General features: G+C 50.6%; 1 protein-coding gene across 1 annotated transcript; it reads left to right on the top strand.

The window, feature by feature from the left end:
* The first annotated feature begins 10523 nt into the window (after positions 1-10523).
* On the top strand, positions 10524-15772 carry LOC135372079 (uncharacterized). The gene is made up of 4 exons (XM_064605802.1): positions 10524-10706; positions 11026-11708; positions 11816-12251; positions 12329-15772. Exons 1-4 carry the CDS (start codon positions 10524-10526, stop codon positions 15770-15772), a joined length of 4746 nt encoding a protein of 1581 aa, XP_064461872.1.
* The last annotated feature ends 442 nt before the right edge of the window (positions 15773-16214 follow it).

The following is a 16214-nucleotide window of genomic DNA, read 5'->3' as shown; positions in this document are numbered from 1 at the left end:
CCATCGCACTGAAATTCTCGCAAGTTGTCAAAGTGTGTCAACTATACCAAAATGGACAATTTTGTCAGCTTCTATTGGGTCCCCTTGGATCAGCTTTTCGAGATGGTCACGGGAAGATGTCTGCGATAATCGGAACTTTTTTAGAACGCCTCGTCATGCACATATAGAACCACCGTAATGCGTTTACGGACATTGGACTATGACGTTTTTAAGTTCACTTGCAAAGACTACGTGTGTTTACTGCGCACTACGTGTGTAAATGAAATTTTGTTTACGCAACTAAATAACTACATTATTCTAACGTGATCACGCGATAATTTTGGTTTCGTCATCTTCATCTGTCCATCAGCTAATGAGCAGGAACATTGCACTCTTACATATGCATACTTAAAGGGACCATGAAATGATATTTGACAAGCCCACGATGATTTTTAATTAGTTCCCCTGTACTAAAGCATTCACTCTGTGAAATATGAAGTTGAAAATCGTACAAATAGCGAAAATATTCTATATTTCCCACAGGCGTGAACGGCAGCTGCTACGGCCCGCCTCCGAGGCGAACTAGTCGTGACATCATACACAGAACATGTTGCCTATTCGCGGACGGGCGTTTGCGAGCAAAGTGCAAAATTTTCAAACAAGCTTGCATACTTTGTCATGAAATATGTTTTAATTTCACTTGGAGACAAGAATGTAACTAACCGTTGATACAGAATCCTACGAGAAATGTAATATAGCCGTTGACTGTCAGCTTGGTTACCGGAGCATGTTTTCCTCTTTCTTCGTCACTTCTTCTTCGTCAGAACATACCTTCGTCGGCGACATTTTACGAGCTGCTGCGTACCGAACGATCCATAGACGCTATATGTGTCGCATAACCTGTTCCTCAATTGCTGGTAATTTGCCTTTCGCCATATTTCAAGTGATTTCGACGGGAGATGTACGACGTCGTTATTGTCCAAACCGAAACCATGCATCCAAGTGGTCCGGTGGGGTGTGTCCTCCTCGTCGTTCGCAGTTGGCTGAGAGGATTGGATTTCGATGACGTAAGCCCACTTCGAAGGCATATATCCAGCGGTCACGCCCTGCTGTTTTTGTCTGATAACTGCGCCCCCGTTGTACTGAATTCGGTTAAAAGTCGATGTGTGTACGATAGTGATGGATCATGAGAACGGTTTCCTGCAGAATACTGGGAGTTCTCGAAAATCATTTCATGGTCCCTTTAAAGAAGCTGTCAGAATTCGTATCCCAACAGAACGTGACTATTTACTGCGCATGAGCTGTATACTGTATCATAGAGCAATGGTTCCCAAAGGGTGGTCCCCAGATCCCCGGGGTCCATTTCCTTTTTTTTTTTACTTCCTTTTTGCCTTTCACTCTATTAAACATATCCCCCCCTCCACACACACACGCACGCACGGGAACGTTAGAGGGGGTCCGCGATGCTCCAAGACATCCCGAAGACCGTCTTGGCGAGTGCCGGTCACGTCATCTCTGAGGGGCACGACATTCATATATGACGATACATGATACTAAAGAAGGCAGAAATATACAAATCTCATTACATAGCGGTGCCTTGTTTGTTTGTTAGGTTTTCCGTTTCTCTGTTCACGTTCCTTATTTATGTTAATATGAACCGTGCTTAACGGGGGTCCTCGAATAGATTCTCAGTGGCTCTGGGTGTCTGACACAAGGAGAAGTTTAGGGAACGCTGTCACAGAGCACATTTCGGCGCACATTTTCAGGTCTTTCCACCGCACGTGCCTGTTGGTAGTCAGTGGAAACAGCATGAATCAACGTTGCGACACGGGACCTTGGGACTGCCACTGCTACTGGTACTCTGGTTCGCAAGAATACATCCTGCAACCGTACACAAATTACGTCGTCTGCGCGCAAACAAAGTGCGACGACGTCTACTCCTCGTCTACTTGCCGCACCTTCAAGACACCACCGGCAGGTAAGGGTTTCAATCTTGCCGCAAGGAAGTTCTCTATGCAAGGTGCTCCAGTCGAAATACAACATAGTTAGCGAGACACAGGCCGTATACACTTTGGGTTCGAGTCCTGTCATCAGACGGCTCACTGTCTCAGCCATTCCGACTGACTCTCAGAAGCACATGACCCGTACACATTACCCGTGTGGATGAGTCCTCATCCACACTGGCGAAGACGCATGCCGTGGAGCTTCAGACGGCTTAGTGTCTTTAAAACACGTACATCTGATATAACATCAGGTGTGCAACATTTAGGCCTAAACTATTTATATTCAATTATCCGTGTACATCAAGGAGCAGCAGCGTTACTTACAGAAAAAAAAGGCAGCTAAGCTTATGATCTTAGTTAGCAAGCTAGGGAAGCTGATTGTTGTAATAGCCGCAAATTTTCAATTTTTTTTTATGACAAGCTCGAAGTAGCTGGCAGGCTGCATATCCATGTATGTTACAGCGCTACAGCTATTAAGAATATCGTACGCATTCTGCCTTGGAGTTAAGAACACAGACTTCATAACCGTTCGCATCTTACGCAAAGCAATCTTCACCAGGACCACCTCAGGCGAAGCATGACCTCTATTTCATGGACTGTTGAATGTTGTGAATATTGAAAACTTGGAATTATGGAGCCCTTTTCTTGTCAGCACTATTAAAAAGTTGTAAAAACTGCGCTGTTTGGTAGTTCGTGTTGTTGACGTAGTTAATTTGGTCTTCGTAATCATCTCTTCTTTATGTACACTGTGTGAGAAGGATTTCAGACCCATCGTTCCCATCCTCATCGTCATCATAATAAAGGCTCGTTTTTCGAACCGCAACAATTTGGTGGAGGTGCGCTCGATTTCCTTCCTCCTAAGCCAGTAAATCTGGAACTCCGAAGCCGTCGCATTGTACTTATGACTAATGCACCCCCATCGGCAGCCGGCAACGGTTCTGCCTCGGGAGGACAAGCGACCGCGTCGACTAACCCCCGACCAGTACTGCGGCAACGTGACCCGCTCACATTCAACGGCATCGACGGCCAGGATGTTGATGATTGGCTCGACGAATTCGACCGCGTCTGCCGTCACAACAGGTGGGATGACAACAGCAAGCTGAATAACGTCGCCTTCTATCTGTCCGGGGTCGCAAAGACTTGGTTCCTGAACCATGAGGCAGAATTCCAAGCCTGGGAACGATTTTCGTCTCGGCTACGGGATTTATTTGGCAGGCCCGCCCTTCGGAAGTCAGATGCTGAGCAGAAGCTGTCCTCGCGAGCCCAACATCCCGATGAGTCGTACATGTCATACGTCGAAGAGATTCTCTCTTTGTGCAAGCGTCTCAATCCTGAGATGCCTGACGATGAAAAAATTCGCTACATACTCAAGGGAATACGGGAGGATGCCTTCCAACTTATCATGGCAAAGGACATCACTACTGTTGCCGAAATTCTTGCATTATGTAAGAAACTACAGGACTCCAGAAACCGGTGCACGAAGGAAGCCCATCTCCAGTACGGCGCCTCTGAAATGGTGTCCCTCGATAATCTGCGTCTCTTGATCCGAGAGATAATGAGGGAAGAACTTTCCAGGCTTTTATCACCTACGGGTCAACTACTGAGTCAACCTACTGAGACAACTGCGCTTGTACAGTCGGTAGTACGGGAAGAACTCGCGAGCGCAATTGGACAGCGCACCACAGCCCAGCTTCAGCCCTCGTACGCTGACGTTGTTCGGTCAAATATCCACCCGAGTCCGGCGACAGCTGCAGTCTCAGAAGCCCGAGAGCAGTCCATGATGTACACCCCGTCGATGCTTCCAGGTTCTCAACTTCCTCTCAGTATGTCCCTGGACCGGCCCCGTCGTCGCCCAACATGCTACTACTGCGGCATTACCGGTCATACAATAAGGTTCTGCAGGAAACGTCAACGGGAGGCTTTCTGGGGTGGCCGTCCACAATTTACGTCCTCGGCGCCCTACACTGATGCTTGTCCCTCAGACCGCCCATTTCGTTATGCCGGTGATCGCTATTATTACTCTGCGCCTCCCACCGCAACATCTGGTGACGGACTCCGGAATGACGATTACGCCGGTTCACGTCGCTCCCGGTCTCCAGCCGGTCGCCGCAGGTCACTGTCACGTAGCCCCATACGCCTTACATTACGTTGCAGTTCCTGGGGGTCGTCCTGCATCGACTGCACCGTTTTCAAATGGCCCCCCACCGCACCCTCGAAACTGCATCGACGTTTCCATTGATGGCCATTCTTCATCAGCACTTATTGACACCGGCCCCTGTGTTTGTATTTTGTCTGCTAAGATGTGCAAGAAGCTGCGCAAAGTAACGTTCAAAGATGGATCCTTCCTCAAGTCGGTGTTTAACCACATTTCTCATACGACTGGTTCCTGCACCGCCCGTATAGCGATATCCGATGTATGCTTCCCTGTGGAATTCCGAGTCCTCCCTGTAACCTCGCATGACATTATGCTGGGCTGCGATTACCTTCAAGAGCATCACGCCATTACCGATCACTCTCGCGGTGAGATCACTCTGCCTACAGGGCCGGTCTACGCCAGTGAGGCCGACTGCGGCGTCCTTAAACTGCACGTTGAGCACGATACCGTACTTCCCCCCCGCACTACCATATTCATAGATGCCGTCTCCTCTGAAGCATCGTCTACTCGTGAGGTGATACTATCTCCTCACCATACCACGCTCGCACGCAAGGGTCTCGTTGCTCCGTTCTCCCTCTCACGAATTGACGGCGGAAAGACGTCTCTCCCTGTCAGCAACACTTTATGGGAGCCTGTCCTGTTGCCGTGCGGATTTGTCGTTGCCACCTTGGAACCCGTGAAGCTCGGCGCCGTGCATGCTCTCGGAAATTCCGCCGAAGCTGCGGTCACTCTTCCTCATCCAGTGCACGACTCGGCCCTATGTCAAACTGTTTGTCCCTCGCTTGACGATCGGAGTAGAGGCATGCTTCTGTCCTTATTACGAAATTATGCACATTTATTTGACCTCGACAAATCACCTCTTGGGGTTGCACGCGACGTGGAACACTCAGTTGACACTGGCTCTGAAAGGCCTGTTCGACAGAGACCGTATCCTGTTTCCCCCGCCGATCGACAAATTGATAAAGAGGTCGACCAAATGCTGTCCAAAGGAATAATCCGTCCTTCCTCGAGCCCTTGGTCCTCACCTGTCGTCCTGGTTCCTAAGAAGGATGGCTCTATACGTTTTTGCATTGATTACCAACGTCTCAACAAAATAACCCGGAAGGACGTGTACCCCATGCCCCGGATTGACGACGATCTAGACTCCCATGCAAGGCGCCAAGTATTTCTCCTCTCTTGACCTCCGTTCTGGGTACTGGCAGATCCCTATGGCTGAGCAGGATAAACCGAAGACCGCTTTTGTTACACCGGACGGGCTATTCGAGTTCAATGTGATGCCGTTCGGCCTCTGTAACGCTCCAGCTGCATTCGAGCGGATGATGGACACTGTGCTTCGTGGGCTCCGCTGGCGAACGTGCCTATGTTACTTGGACGACGTTGTCGTTTTCTCGGAAACATTTGAAGACCACCTACTTCGCCTTGAATCTGTATTCTCCGCATTCCAGTCTGCGGGCCTCCAACTCAACGGGAAAAAGTGCCATTTCGGCTTCGAGAAGATTAAAATACCGGGTCACGTTGTCTCTGCAAACGGTGTTTCTCCAGATCCTGATAAAATCAAAGCCGTCTCCGATTTTCCGAAGCCAACCTGTGTCAAGGAGCTGCGCAGTTTCATTGGGTTGGCATCGTATTTCCGTCGATTCATCAAGGGGTTCGCCCATATCGTAGCCCCTCTCACGGCTCTCCTCTCCTGCGAATCCAACTTCCACTGGGACTCCCACTGCGAGCTTGCTTTTGAGCGGCTCAAAGCATTGCATACCGCCGCCCCTATTCTCAGGCATTTCGATCCTTCCCTTCCCGTTGAAGTGCATACCGACACCGGTGGGGCAGGACTGGGTGCAGTTTTAGCACAGCGCCACCCGGACGCGCCAATGGAGCAAGCAGTTGCCTTCATCAGTCGCACATTGACTAAAGCAGAAAAAAACTACTCAGCCACCGAAAAGGAGTGTCTCGCCGTCATCTGTGCCATTGGCAAATTTCGCCCTTACCTATACGGTCGTCATTTCTCGGTCGTGACCGATCACCACGCTCTTTGCTGGCTTGCGTCCTTGAAAGATCCATCTGGACGTCTTGGGCGCTGGGCACTAAGACTCCAGGAATTTGATTTCGCTGTGCATTATAAGTCTGGATGCAAGCACCAAGACGCTCATGGCCTTTCCCAATCTCCACTGCAAGACGAGACCTCCACCCCGGTACTTTCTTATGAGGATGTCATGTGCCTTTCCGAGCTGGACCCAAGCACTTTCCCCTCAGAACAGCTTCACGACGAAGCCGCCCAGAAGCTCATTCGTCATCTTGACGGCGCGGCACCTTCTACAGACAAGAAATTTATACATAAAGCCAAACACTTCGTGTTACAAGAAGGCACGCTGTACAAACGCAATTACAGCCCTGACGGCTCTCGACTTCTCGTGGTCGTTCCGTCTCAATTGCGCAACGCGATCTTGCGCCATTCTCACGACGACCCTACAGCGGGACATCTTGGCTTTTTCAAGACCTACGAGAGGATCCGTCGCAAGTTTTTTTGGCCGGGCATGTACAGAAACATCCATCGCTATGTGTCGTCATGCCAACTGTGCCAACAACGCAAGTCTACCGCCACATCCTTTGGTCGCCTACATCCTCTACCACCCCCACCCCATCCCTTCGAACGCGTCGGAGTTGACCTCTTCGGCCCCCTCCCCCTGTCCACTTCTGGAAACCGCTGGGTTGTAACGGCAATTGACCATTCTACCAGATACGTCGTTGCTTCCGCCCTGCCTTCCGCAACAGCTGCTGATATTGCCCAGTTTTTTATTCAACGTATCCTCCTCCAGCACGGCGCTCCCAGAGTCCTGTTGAGCGACAGAGGCTGCCAGTTTGTGGCTGAGATTGTCAAGGAGGTCCTCTCCAGCTGCTGTGTCACCCACCACTTTACGTCTCCTTACCATCCACAAACAAACGGACTCGTGGAACGTTTCAACCACACCCTCGCCGACATGCTGTCTTTCTATATCTCGCCTCGTCAAGACAACTGGGATGACCTCCTTCCCTACCTCATGTACGCGTACAACACTGCCACACAATCGACAACTCGCTTCAGCCCCTTCTTCCTACTTTACGGCCGTGATCCAGTCCATACTATTGATACCTTGTTCCCCTACGTGCCTGATATCTCCAACCCTGTACTTGCAAGCAGAGAGTCGAACCGAACCCGAACCTGAACCGAAAACCGTTATTAACCGTTATTTTTGGCCGAACCGGAACTGAACCGAACCGAAATAGTCGACGCCATCTTGGAGCTGAACCGGAACTGAACCGTTAAAAAAATTCGGTAACCGGTTCAAATAACGGTTCATACGGAACTAAGGGCGGAACTTTGCATGTTGTGCATGAAAAAAAATATTCTTTTATTAGCTTCGTAGCCTTCCTCTTGCTTGCCGAAAAAGTCGTGCCCTGCAGGAAGGCTGTGGATTTTCTCGGGTCGTGAAATAACAACAACAACAACAACTTGATTTTAAGATGATGAATGGAAAATTATGAGTGGGGATGAATCAGGAGTTGTGTCTAAAACCTGTTATGACTACTAATGTCTAAGACATACACAACAATATATATAAGAATTAGGGATCAACGACAGTTTTGGGTAGCATTCAGGAAGTGACATATATTATAATAATATAATAATCAACTTGAGCTATGCAGGGTGTCCACCCTGATTACAGACATGATCGCTGAAGCATAGCGCTGTCCAAGAAAAAGTGACTGGTCTCCTATGACGTTTGTGTTAGAAAGGTTTGTAACGCAAACGTCATAGGAGAGCTGTTAGTTTTTCTTTGACATCGCTATGCGTTAGGGATAATTTCTACGGTTGTCGTGGACATCTTGTTAGATATGCGAGTAGGCGGACCAACCGCTGGATATGTCGTGGGCCGTGGGACTTCCGGTCTATCAAATTTTCTATTCTTCGTTTGTTTTTTCTTCGGCGACATCGTAGCATGGCGGCGGTCTGTGATAAACGATAACGCGCCTTTTACATAAAGACCGCGGGCTCAGAATCGCACCATGCCAATCCAACTACCATGAAGCGTCGTTTGCTGATTAACGTGTATCCGCGTCTCCTGACTGGGAATCAATATATCAATATCAATATCAATGACTCAAATGGCTTAGGCCAAGTTGGCATTCTTGGTTGACTAAGTTAGGTTAAGTTGGTAAGTTAACCATCGTGACATGAGCTCGTGCTGGGGCAGTCCACCCAAATCGATAATTCATGGTTATGCTGATGTCGTAACCACTACTAATCTTGTCTTTCATTTCACGCAGAATCGTTATAAATGTTGAACGACCGTTGACGTCTTCCTGTCCACTCTACCACAGCACTGTACGAGCACTGTGCCTCACAAACGGAAGTGTGCTTTAACCTGCTTTTTGCTTATTCCCACCCGTGGCCCCTGAACCGGTTCGTGAACCGAACCGCTTGGAAAAAACCGGTTCGAACCATTATAGTTGCCTTCCGGAGCTGAACCGGAACTGAACCCTTATCGTCGAACCTAAACCCGAACCCAACCGATAAACATTTCGGTTCGACTCTCTGCTTGCAAGCGCCACCTGCCGTGCAGAAGAATGCCGACAGATTGCCCGCTGCCGAACCTTCGACACGCAAGCGTCAGCCAAACAGCGTTACGACGCGTCCCATGCTAACGTTGTTTATCGTCCTGCGGACCTCGTTTGGCTTTGGGTGCCTCTGCGGAAGCCTAGCCTTTCGTCGAAATTCCTCTACCACTACGTTGGCCCCTACAAGGTACTCCGAGCGCTCAATGATGTAGCGTACCTCATCCAACCACTGGATAATCCCGTTGACCGGCGCGTCGGTCCACTGAGTCTACGCACGTCTCTCGCCTCAAACCATACATCCCACGACCTCTCGACACTGCTCGCCCGCCACAAGAAGATCACCCGGAGGGCTCCTCTCCGGAGGGGGGGGCAGTTGTGAGAAGGATTTCAGACCCATCGTTCCCATCCTCATCGTCATCATAATAAAGGCTCGGTTTTCGAACCGCAACACCTGCACTAGGAGTATTTATCGCTTTTAGCTTAAATACTGTCTCTTGTATATCAGGCGCCACATCGATCTAAAAGCGAATTTTGTACCTTCACTGGCTTACGACTTCCATAATCTAGTATAAGTGGAAATGTAACTGTGAAAGCTGATATAGACATGGGTTTCTTTTTTATTTGGACGCATCGGCACAGCAGCTGGTATCTCACATGTGTTATGTTTGGGGCGGACAAAAAAAGCATTTGTGCCAATTATTATACTGAGAAGTTCAATCACTAGATCATTTGAAAATATTTATGTATTTTTCTAAATTCGTTCAGAGTAGACTAGAAATTTATACAGTGTGTGGACTGCGCGATTTCTAATTGCTTTTATGGCCTCGTGATCGCCTCGAAAGGAACACCACCGTACATTATGCCCATGGTCCCCAGTGCGCAGTCGCTCCTCATGTATTGAGCCTTAGCCTTCCTTTGCAGCGCTCCGTGTATCCGGTCAAGCGACTGTTCAGAGCCTGAGATTTACTACACTGCGGGGTGGGAGTGGGCAGTGATTGGCCGTCAATACAAACATGCAGTAATGGTTTATAAGTAAGTTATAAGCAGTGATGGCCAGTAGTTAACTACATGTAGTTAAACTACCTGATTGTAGTTAAAAAGTAGTTATCAACTACTTGCAGAAATGTAGTGGCAACTACTAGTTAAACTATATTTTAAGTAGTTAACTACAGTAGTTAGGTTACTGAAGGCGCCAACTACTTCCGATTTTGCCGCAAGCTTTACGGCACGATTGTGCTTCCGACTTTTGCCTTGAGCCACTTGTTTGATGAGAACGGAGGTGCAGAGCAATTGTGTCGTGCATGTGTACTAAATCTTCACTTTTAGTTAGAGATGTGTGTCCTGCCATCGTGCCTATGTATCCCACTGTAACCAGAGCTACTATCTGAACTCCGTCTCGGCCGCCCCTTACGCGGTGCCTCTCCGAGGTGTAAGGTGCCTTCATGGCCATGCTCCACCGTAACTGGAGCCACCTTTTGGACCCCGTCTCGGGCACCCCTTACGCGGTGCCTCTCCGAGGTGTGAGGTGCAAGAATTTCAGTTGTGTTTTGTGAGGCGTGGCAGTAAGTCGCTTCCGAATGCCACAGTCTTTTTACCGCATAGCAACGCATTGCATCGATCGTGCATCATATTGCATAGTGGATATAATCACATGTACGTCTATGTATGCTTACGTCGGTTTAAGCTGTCCGATTAAACGTGTGTTTTGCAACAAACATGTGTTGAGATCGGAATAGTAAAAAGACTGCACATCAACGCATTCTGCTCTTCGAAGACGACGCTTCACGAGCAACATGGATTACCACGCTGGAGAGGATATTGTGAGTGGTGGTGCCTCTAACATCGACCCAACGCAAGCAAGTCAGGACACTCGCCCTAAACGAAAGGTGAGCCTATCGCTCAAGGCACTTGAGAAGTTCGCGAGCGACAAGGAAGATTTTGGAATTAAGCTCGACAGAGCATGGGAAGAAACAGAAGTGTGCCTTCTGAATGCTTCGGTCGCCACTGATCGGTCCTGACCTTATACGGCGGGCAATAGAGGAACTCAGTACAACGCTCAGCAAATATCGGTGCTTGTCAGAGAGATTCTCTACCTTCCTCACGCGGATCGGCACGGAGGAGAGCCTCCATGAGCGAGATGGACAGAAAACTACTGACCAGGAGCGTGACGGTTTAGTGCAAAAGGCAATCGCCGAGGCGAGGCAGCGCCTACATGTAGTTCTGGAAACGGCCTCGCTTCGCTCAAGCGCCTCACGCGATTCTACACCCTCACGATGTTCTGTGCGGTCTGCCCAGTCCAACGTCTCGTCCGTATGTGCGTCCGCAGCGAAGGCAAGAGCCGATGCAGAAACAGCCAAGGTCCGTTCTGCTAACAGTAAGAAAGAGGCAGAATTGAAGCTTCGCAGAGCCCAGATCGAAGAACAAGAACAGGTGGCAGCTGCCACAGCAAGGCGAAGGAAGGCTGAATGGAAAGTTAGCTTTCAACTGTTACAGCAGGAAAGAGATGTAGCAGCCGCGGAGACGCAAGCGCGGGTACTTGAGGTGGCCGCGGAGGCCGAAAATCTGAAGCTCTACGATGCTGTAACAGATACTTCGGAATTGGACAGGGATCGATTCGCTCACGGGACTCCTTCAGACGTTTTAACGAAAGACGTTCAAGTGACGGAGGATCTCACGCTTGAGGGGACCCACACTGCCCAGTCGAATGGGGAACATACTCAACGCGCACATCCCGCGATGCGTCTTCTGCAGGGTAGTCTATACGCGTCGCGGCAAGCGGATGCTGTGCAGGAGATTCGAGCTCACAATACGCGCGGTTCCGCCGCTCCTTTGAATGCCACTGATTCAACCTTCGTACCAGTGGGACAACAATTAAGTATGGGGCATCCGGTCAGGACGTCTAGCCCCGGATGTGAAAGTGCTGGGGCGGGCAGTACGCAGTACGAAGATATCCTGACTGCACCAGCCCCCCAGGACCCGTGGACAGGACAATAACAGACCTCGCGAAGTTTCTCGTACGACGGGAGCTGGTGAACACAGGTCTCACTAAATTTGACGATCAACCGGGGAACTACATGTCCTGAAGGTCTTCGTTCAAGAACGCTACCAATAATTTGGACATCACGGCGAGCGAGGAACTTGATCTCATGGTGAAGTGGCTGGGAAGAGAGTCTTCGCGACATGTGAGGCGACTGCGATCAGTGCACATCAACAACCCTTCTGCTGGAGTGCGCATGGCATGGGAGAGATTAGACGAGACCTTTGGCAGTGCAGAAGCAATCGAGAACGCCTTGCTGAAGAGGCTCGACGGCTTCTCCAAGATCTCTAACAATGACCACCCGAGACTAAGAGAGCTCGGGGACCTGCTTCTAGAACTGGAGTCAGCGAAATCGGACCCTCGTCTTTCAGGACTCAGCTACTTGGATACTGGTCGTGGTGTGAACCCCATCGTGGAGAAACTCCCTTCAAGCATCCAAGAAAAGTGGATCACACACGGGTCAAGGTATAAGGAACAGAACCGAGTGACCTTCCCGCCCTTCTCTATCTTTGCCAAGTTCGTTTTTTCTTTGGTTCATCCGCATCTTCATCCTTCCACAAGAACCGTCGAAATGAAGACCGGTCCTCTCCTGGAAATCCAGGCACTACACCGCCGGTGATTGTGAACAAAACAGACGTCCAGTCTGCCCAAGCCAATCAGACGACGCATTCAACTGAACCGGTGGCACCTTCATCCAAAGCAGTCAAGGACGCGGGCAAGGAATGTCCTCTGCATCGGAAGCCTCATTCTCTGAACAAATGCCGTGGCTTCCGTCAGAAACCTCTCACAGAAAGGAGGGCCATGTTGAAGGAATTCGGAGTCTGCTTCAGGTGCTGTTCGTCTATCGATCACTTCTCCAAGGACTGCAGAGAATTGATCAAGTGCAGTGTATGCGGTAGCGACGGACACGCTTCGGCTCTCCATCCAGATCCTATCCAGCACGAAATGTCTCCTTCCACAAGACATTCCCAGGATGGCGGGGAGGAAGACAGCCACGTTTCGACGCCAGAAGTGATGTCGAAGTGCACGAATGTGTGTGGAGACAGCTCTTGGAATAGGTCATGTTCTAAGATCTGCCTGGTCAGGGTTCATCCAAAGAGTCAGCCAGAGCGGTCACGCAAAATGTACGCTGTTCTGGACGACCAGAGTAATCGATCCCTGGCGAGGCCAAGCTTCTTCGACATGTTCAACGTCCACGGAGACGACTCACCGTACACGCTCAAAACCTGCGCTGGCATAATCGAGACTACGGGAAGACGAGCAAACGGGGTCGTCGTGGAGTCTATCGACAGACGTACTCAACTTCAGCTCCCAACCCTCATCGAATGCACTCAGATTCCCGACGACAGGAGTGAAATTCCTACACCGGAGGTGGCGCATCACCATCCACATCTCAGAAAAATAGCTCACCTACTTCAGCCTCTGGAAGACGACGCTGCGATACTTCTTCTTTTGGGCAGAGATATCTTGCAAGTGCACAAGGTACGCCAACAGGTGAATGGTAGCAGCAACGCTCCATACGCCCAGAGGCTGGATCTCGGCTGGGTCATTGTAGGTGACATCTGCATCAATGGCATCCGGAAGCCGACATCTATCAATGTGTTCAGGACTACGTTGATCGAAGACAACCGCGCAAGCGTCTTCGCTCCGTGTCCGGGTCACGTCTTCATCAGGGAGAAGATCGTGCAGGACCCGTGCGTCGGCAACGCGGTCAACGAAAGGACTGGGCTGTGCGATACTGTTCCACGCACTGCAGATATCGGCAGTTCAGTGTTCGATACGACAAAGGACGACAACAAGATCGCGCTCTCCATTGAGGATAGACATTTCCTTGAGATGATGGAAGAAGGCTTCACGATAGATGATGAAAACAGCTGGGTTGCTCCGCTGCCCTTCCGCGCACAGAGACGTGTACTGCCAGACAACCGGGACCAAGCAATGTCTCGATTCACGTCGCTTCGCCGTACATTGGAAAGGAAGCCGGAGGTGAAGAACCACTTCTTGGCGTTCATGGCCAAAGTCCTCGCGAACGGACACGCCGAGTTGGCCCCGGAGAAGAGCAATGGACAGGAATATTGGTATCTTCCCATCTTCGGCGTATATCATCCAAGAAAGCCAGGACAAATACGTGTCGTCTTCGACTCCAGCGCCAAATTCCAAGGCATTTCTCTGAATGATGTGCTCTTGTCTGGGCCCAACCTTGTGAACAGCCTCCTCGGAGTTCTACTTCGATTCCGCAAAGAAGCATTCGCTGTCACTGCGGACATACAGCAAATGTTCTACTGCTTTGTCGTCCGTGAAGAACATAGAGACTTTCTCAGATTCTTCTGGTTCCTGGACAACGACCCGACCAAGGAAGTGGTGGAGTACAGGATGCGAGTTCACGTGTTCGGAAACAGTCCTTCACCGGCTGTCGCAACGTACGGTCTGCGACGAACGGCCATAGACGGTGAAGAGCAGTTTGGAACCGACGTCAGGGAATTCGTGGAAAAAAATTTCTACGTTGACGATGGACTTACATCTCTCCCTGCCGAACAGGCTGCCATCGATCTTCTCCGAAGGACGCCGGACATGCTGTCAACAGCGAACCTGCGACTGCATAAGATAGCCTCTAATAGTGTCACTGTGATGAAAGCTTTCTCATCGGACGAATACGCCACGGACCTAAAGGACCTGGATCTGGGATCGGACGTGCCTCCATCACAGCGTAGCCTGGGCCTACGTTGGGACATCAAAGGCGACACCTTCACGTTCCACGTTCCTCCAAACGAGAAGCCACACACAAAGCGGGGAGTCTTGTCGACAGTCAACAGCCTGTACGACCCATTGGGATTCGCTGCGCCTGTCACGATACAGGGACGACTTCTGCTCAGAGAGCTATCATCACTAACTCAGGGTTGGGACGATGAGCTTCCCAAGAGCATGGAGTGGGAAACCTGGAGAGACTCTCTGCCGGCACTGACCAAAATTGAGATCCCCCGTACGTACGGTGCCATCTCCCTCAGCTCAGCGTGCCGTAGGGAGCTGTGCATATTCTCTGAAGCATCAACGAAGGCTATCGCAGCAGTGGCCTGCTTGAGAAGCACAGACCCCACGGGCGAGACTCACGTCGGCTTCGTCCTCGGGAAGGCGAAACTTGCACCGAAACGGGAGCACACGATCCCGAGACTGGAACTCTGTGGAACTCTGCTTGCGGTAGAGATGGCGGACGTCATCGTCAACGAACTGGACGTCAGCCTCGACGCCATAAAATTCTACACGGACAGTAGGGTGGTACTGGGATACATATGCAACGAGTCGAGACGATTCTACGTGTACGTCAGCAACAGAGTTGAGCGCATACGCAGGTCAAGCCATCCTGATCAGTGGAACTACGTTCCCAGCGACAAGAACCCTGCCGACGTAGCCACAAGAACAGTCTCTGCTGGTCGTCTCGCTGAAACAACCTGGCTAACTGGCCCAGACTTCCAGCGTGCGATAGACATCCCCATGTCAGGGACTGCTTGCGACACCTTCCAGCTTGTGGATCCAGGGGGGGACGAGGAGGTCCGTCCACTTGTCACAACATTCGCAACCAACGCATCACTGCAGCTGCAGCTTGGCTCTCAGAGGTTCGAACGATTCTCAAGCTGGACAAGGCTTGTCAGGGCAATTGTTCACCTGCAGCACATTGCGCGTTCGTTCCAGTCCCAGCGTGATGCCGCGTCCCAACCTTGCAGACACTGGCATCTTTGTGGCAGGTCACGTACGGACGAAGAACTTTCTACAGCTGAGAAGTTAGTCATCGCAAATGTCCAACGCGATGCGTTCCCGAGAGAGGTCAGATGCCTTGCGATGGAACGTGTGGTACCGAAGGACAGCCCTCTTTGGAAGCTGGACCCTTACATTGACGAGGATGGCCTCATCAGGATCGGCGGACGGCTTCGGAACTCAACCCTGAGCCAAAACGAACGACATCCAATTGTCGTACCTCCTCGACATCACATCGCCACGTTGCTGATCTGACATTATCACGAAAGGGTTGCACACCAAGGCCGCCACTTCACAGAAGGTGCCATCAGAGCAGCTGGACTATGGATTGTTGGGGCCAAAATATGTGTCGGATCCGTCATCCACAACTGCATCAAATGTCGCAAACTGAGGGGCAGGCCTCAGCAGCAAATCATGGCCGACTTGCCACGAGACAGGCTTCGCACGGATCCTCCATTCACCTACGTGGGCGTCGACGTCTTTGGACCCTGGCTGGTGAGGGCACGCAGGACAAGGGGAGGACTGTCCAACAACAAAAGATGGGCTGTGCTTTTCACCTGCCTCTGCGTAAGAGCGGTACACATCGAGGTCATCGACTCCATGGATACTTCTTCATTCATTAACGCCCTGCGGCGTTTCTTCGCCATCAGAGGGCCCGTCAAACTGCTGAGGTCTGACTGCGGTACCAACTTCACCG

Source organism: Ornithodoros turicata, unplaced genomic scaffold (genome assembly GCF_037126465.1).
Source record: "Ornithodoros turicata isolate Travis unplaced genomic scaffold, ASM3712646v1 Chromosome13, whole genome shotgun sequence".
NCBI lineage: Eukaryota > Metazoa > Arthropoda > Arachnida > Ixodida > Argasidae > Ornithodoros > Ornithodoros turicata.
This window is presented reverse-complemented; position numbering and strand designations above follow the sequence as displayed.

Coding starts and splice junctions, on each gene's coding strand:
- LOC135372079 (XM_064605802.1), top strand. CDS start 10,524: ATGGATTACCACGCTGGAGAGGATATTGTGAGTGGTGGTGCCTCTAAC. Junction 10,707..11,025: donor GAGCATGGGAAGAAACAGAA/GTGTGCCTTCTG, acceptor CGGTCTGCCCAG/TCCAACGTCTCGTCCGTATG. Junction 12,252..12,328: donor GGTATAAGGAACAGAACCGA/GTGACCTTCCCG, acceptor TCCTTCCACAAG/AACCGTCGAAATGAAGACCG.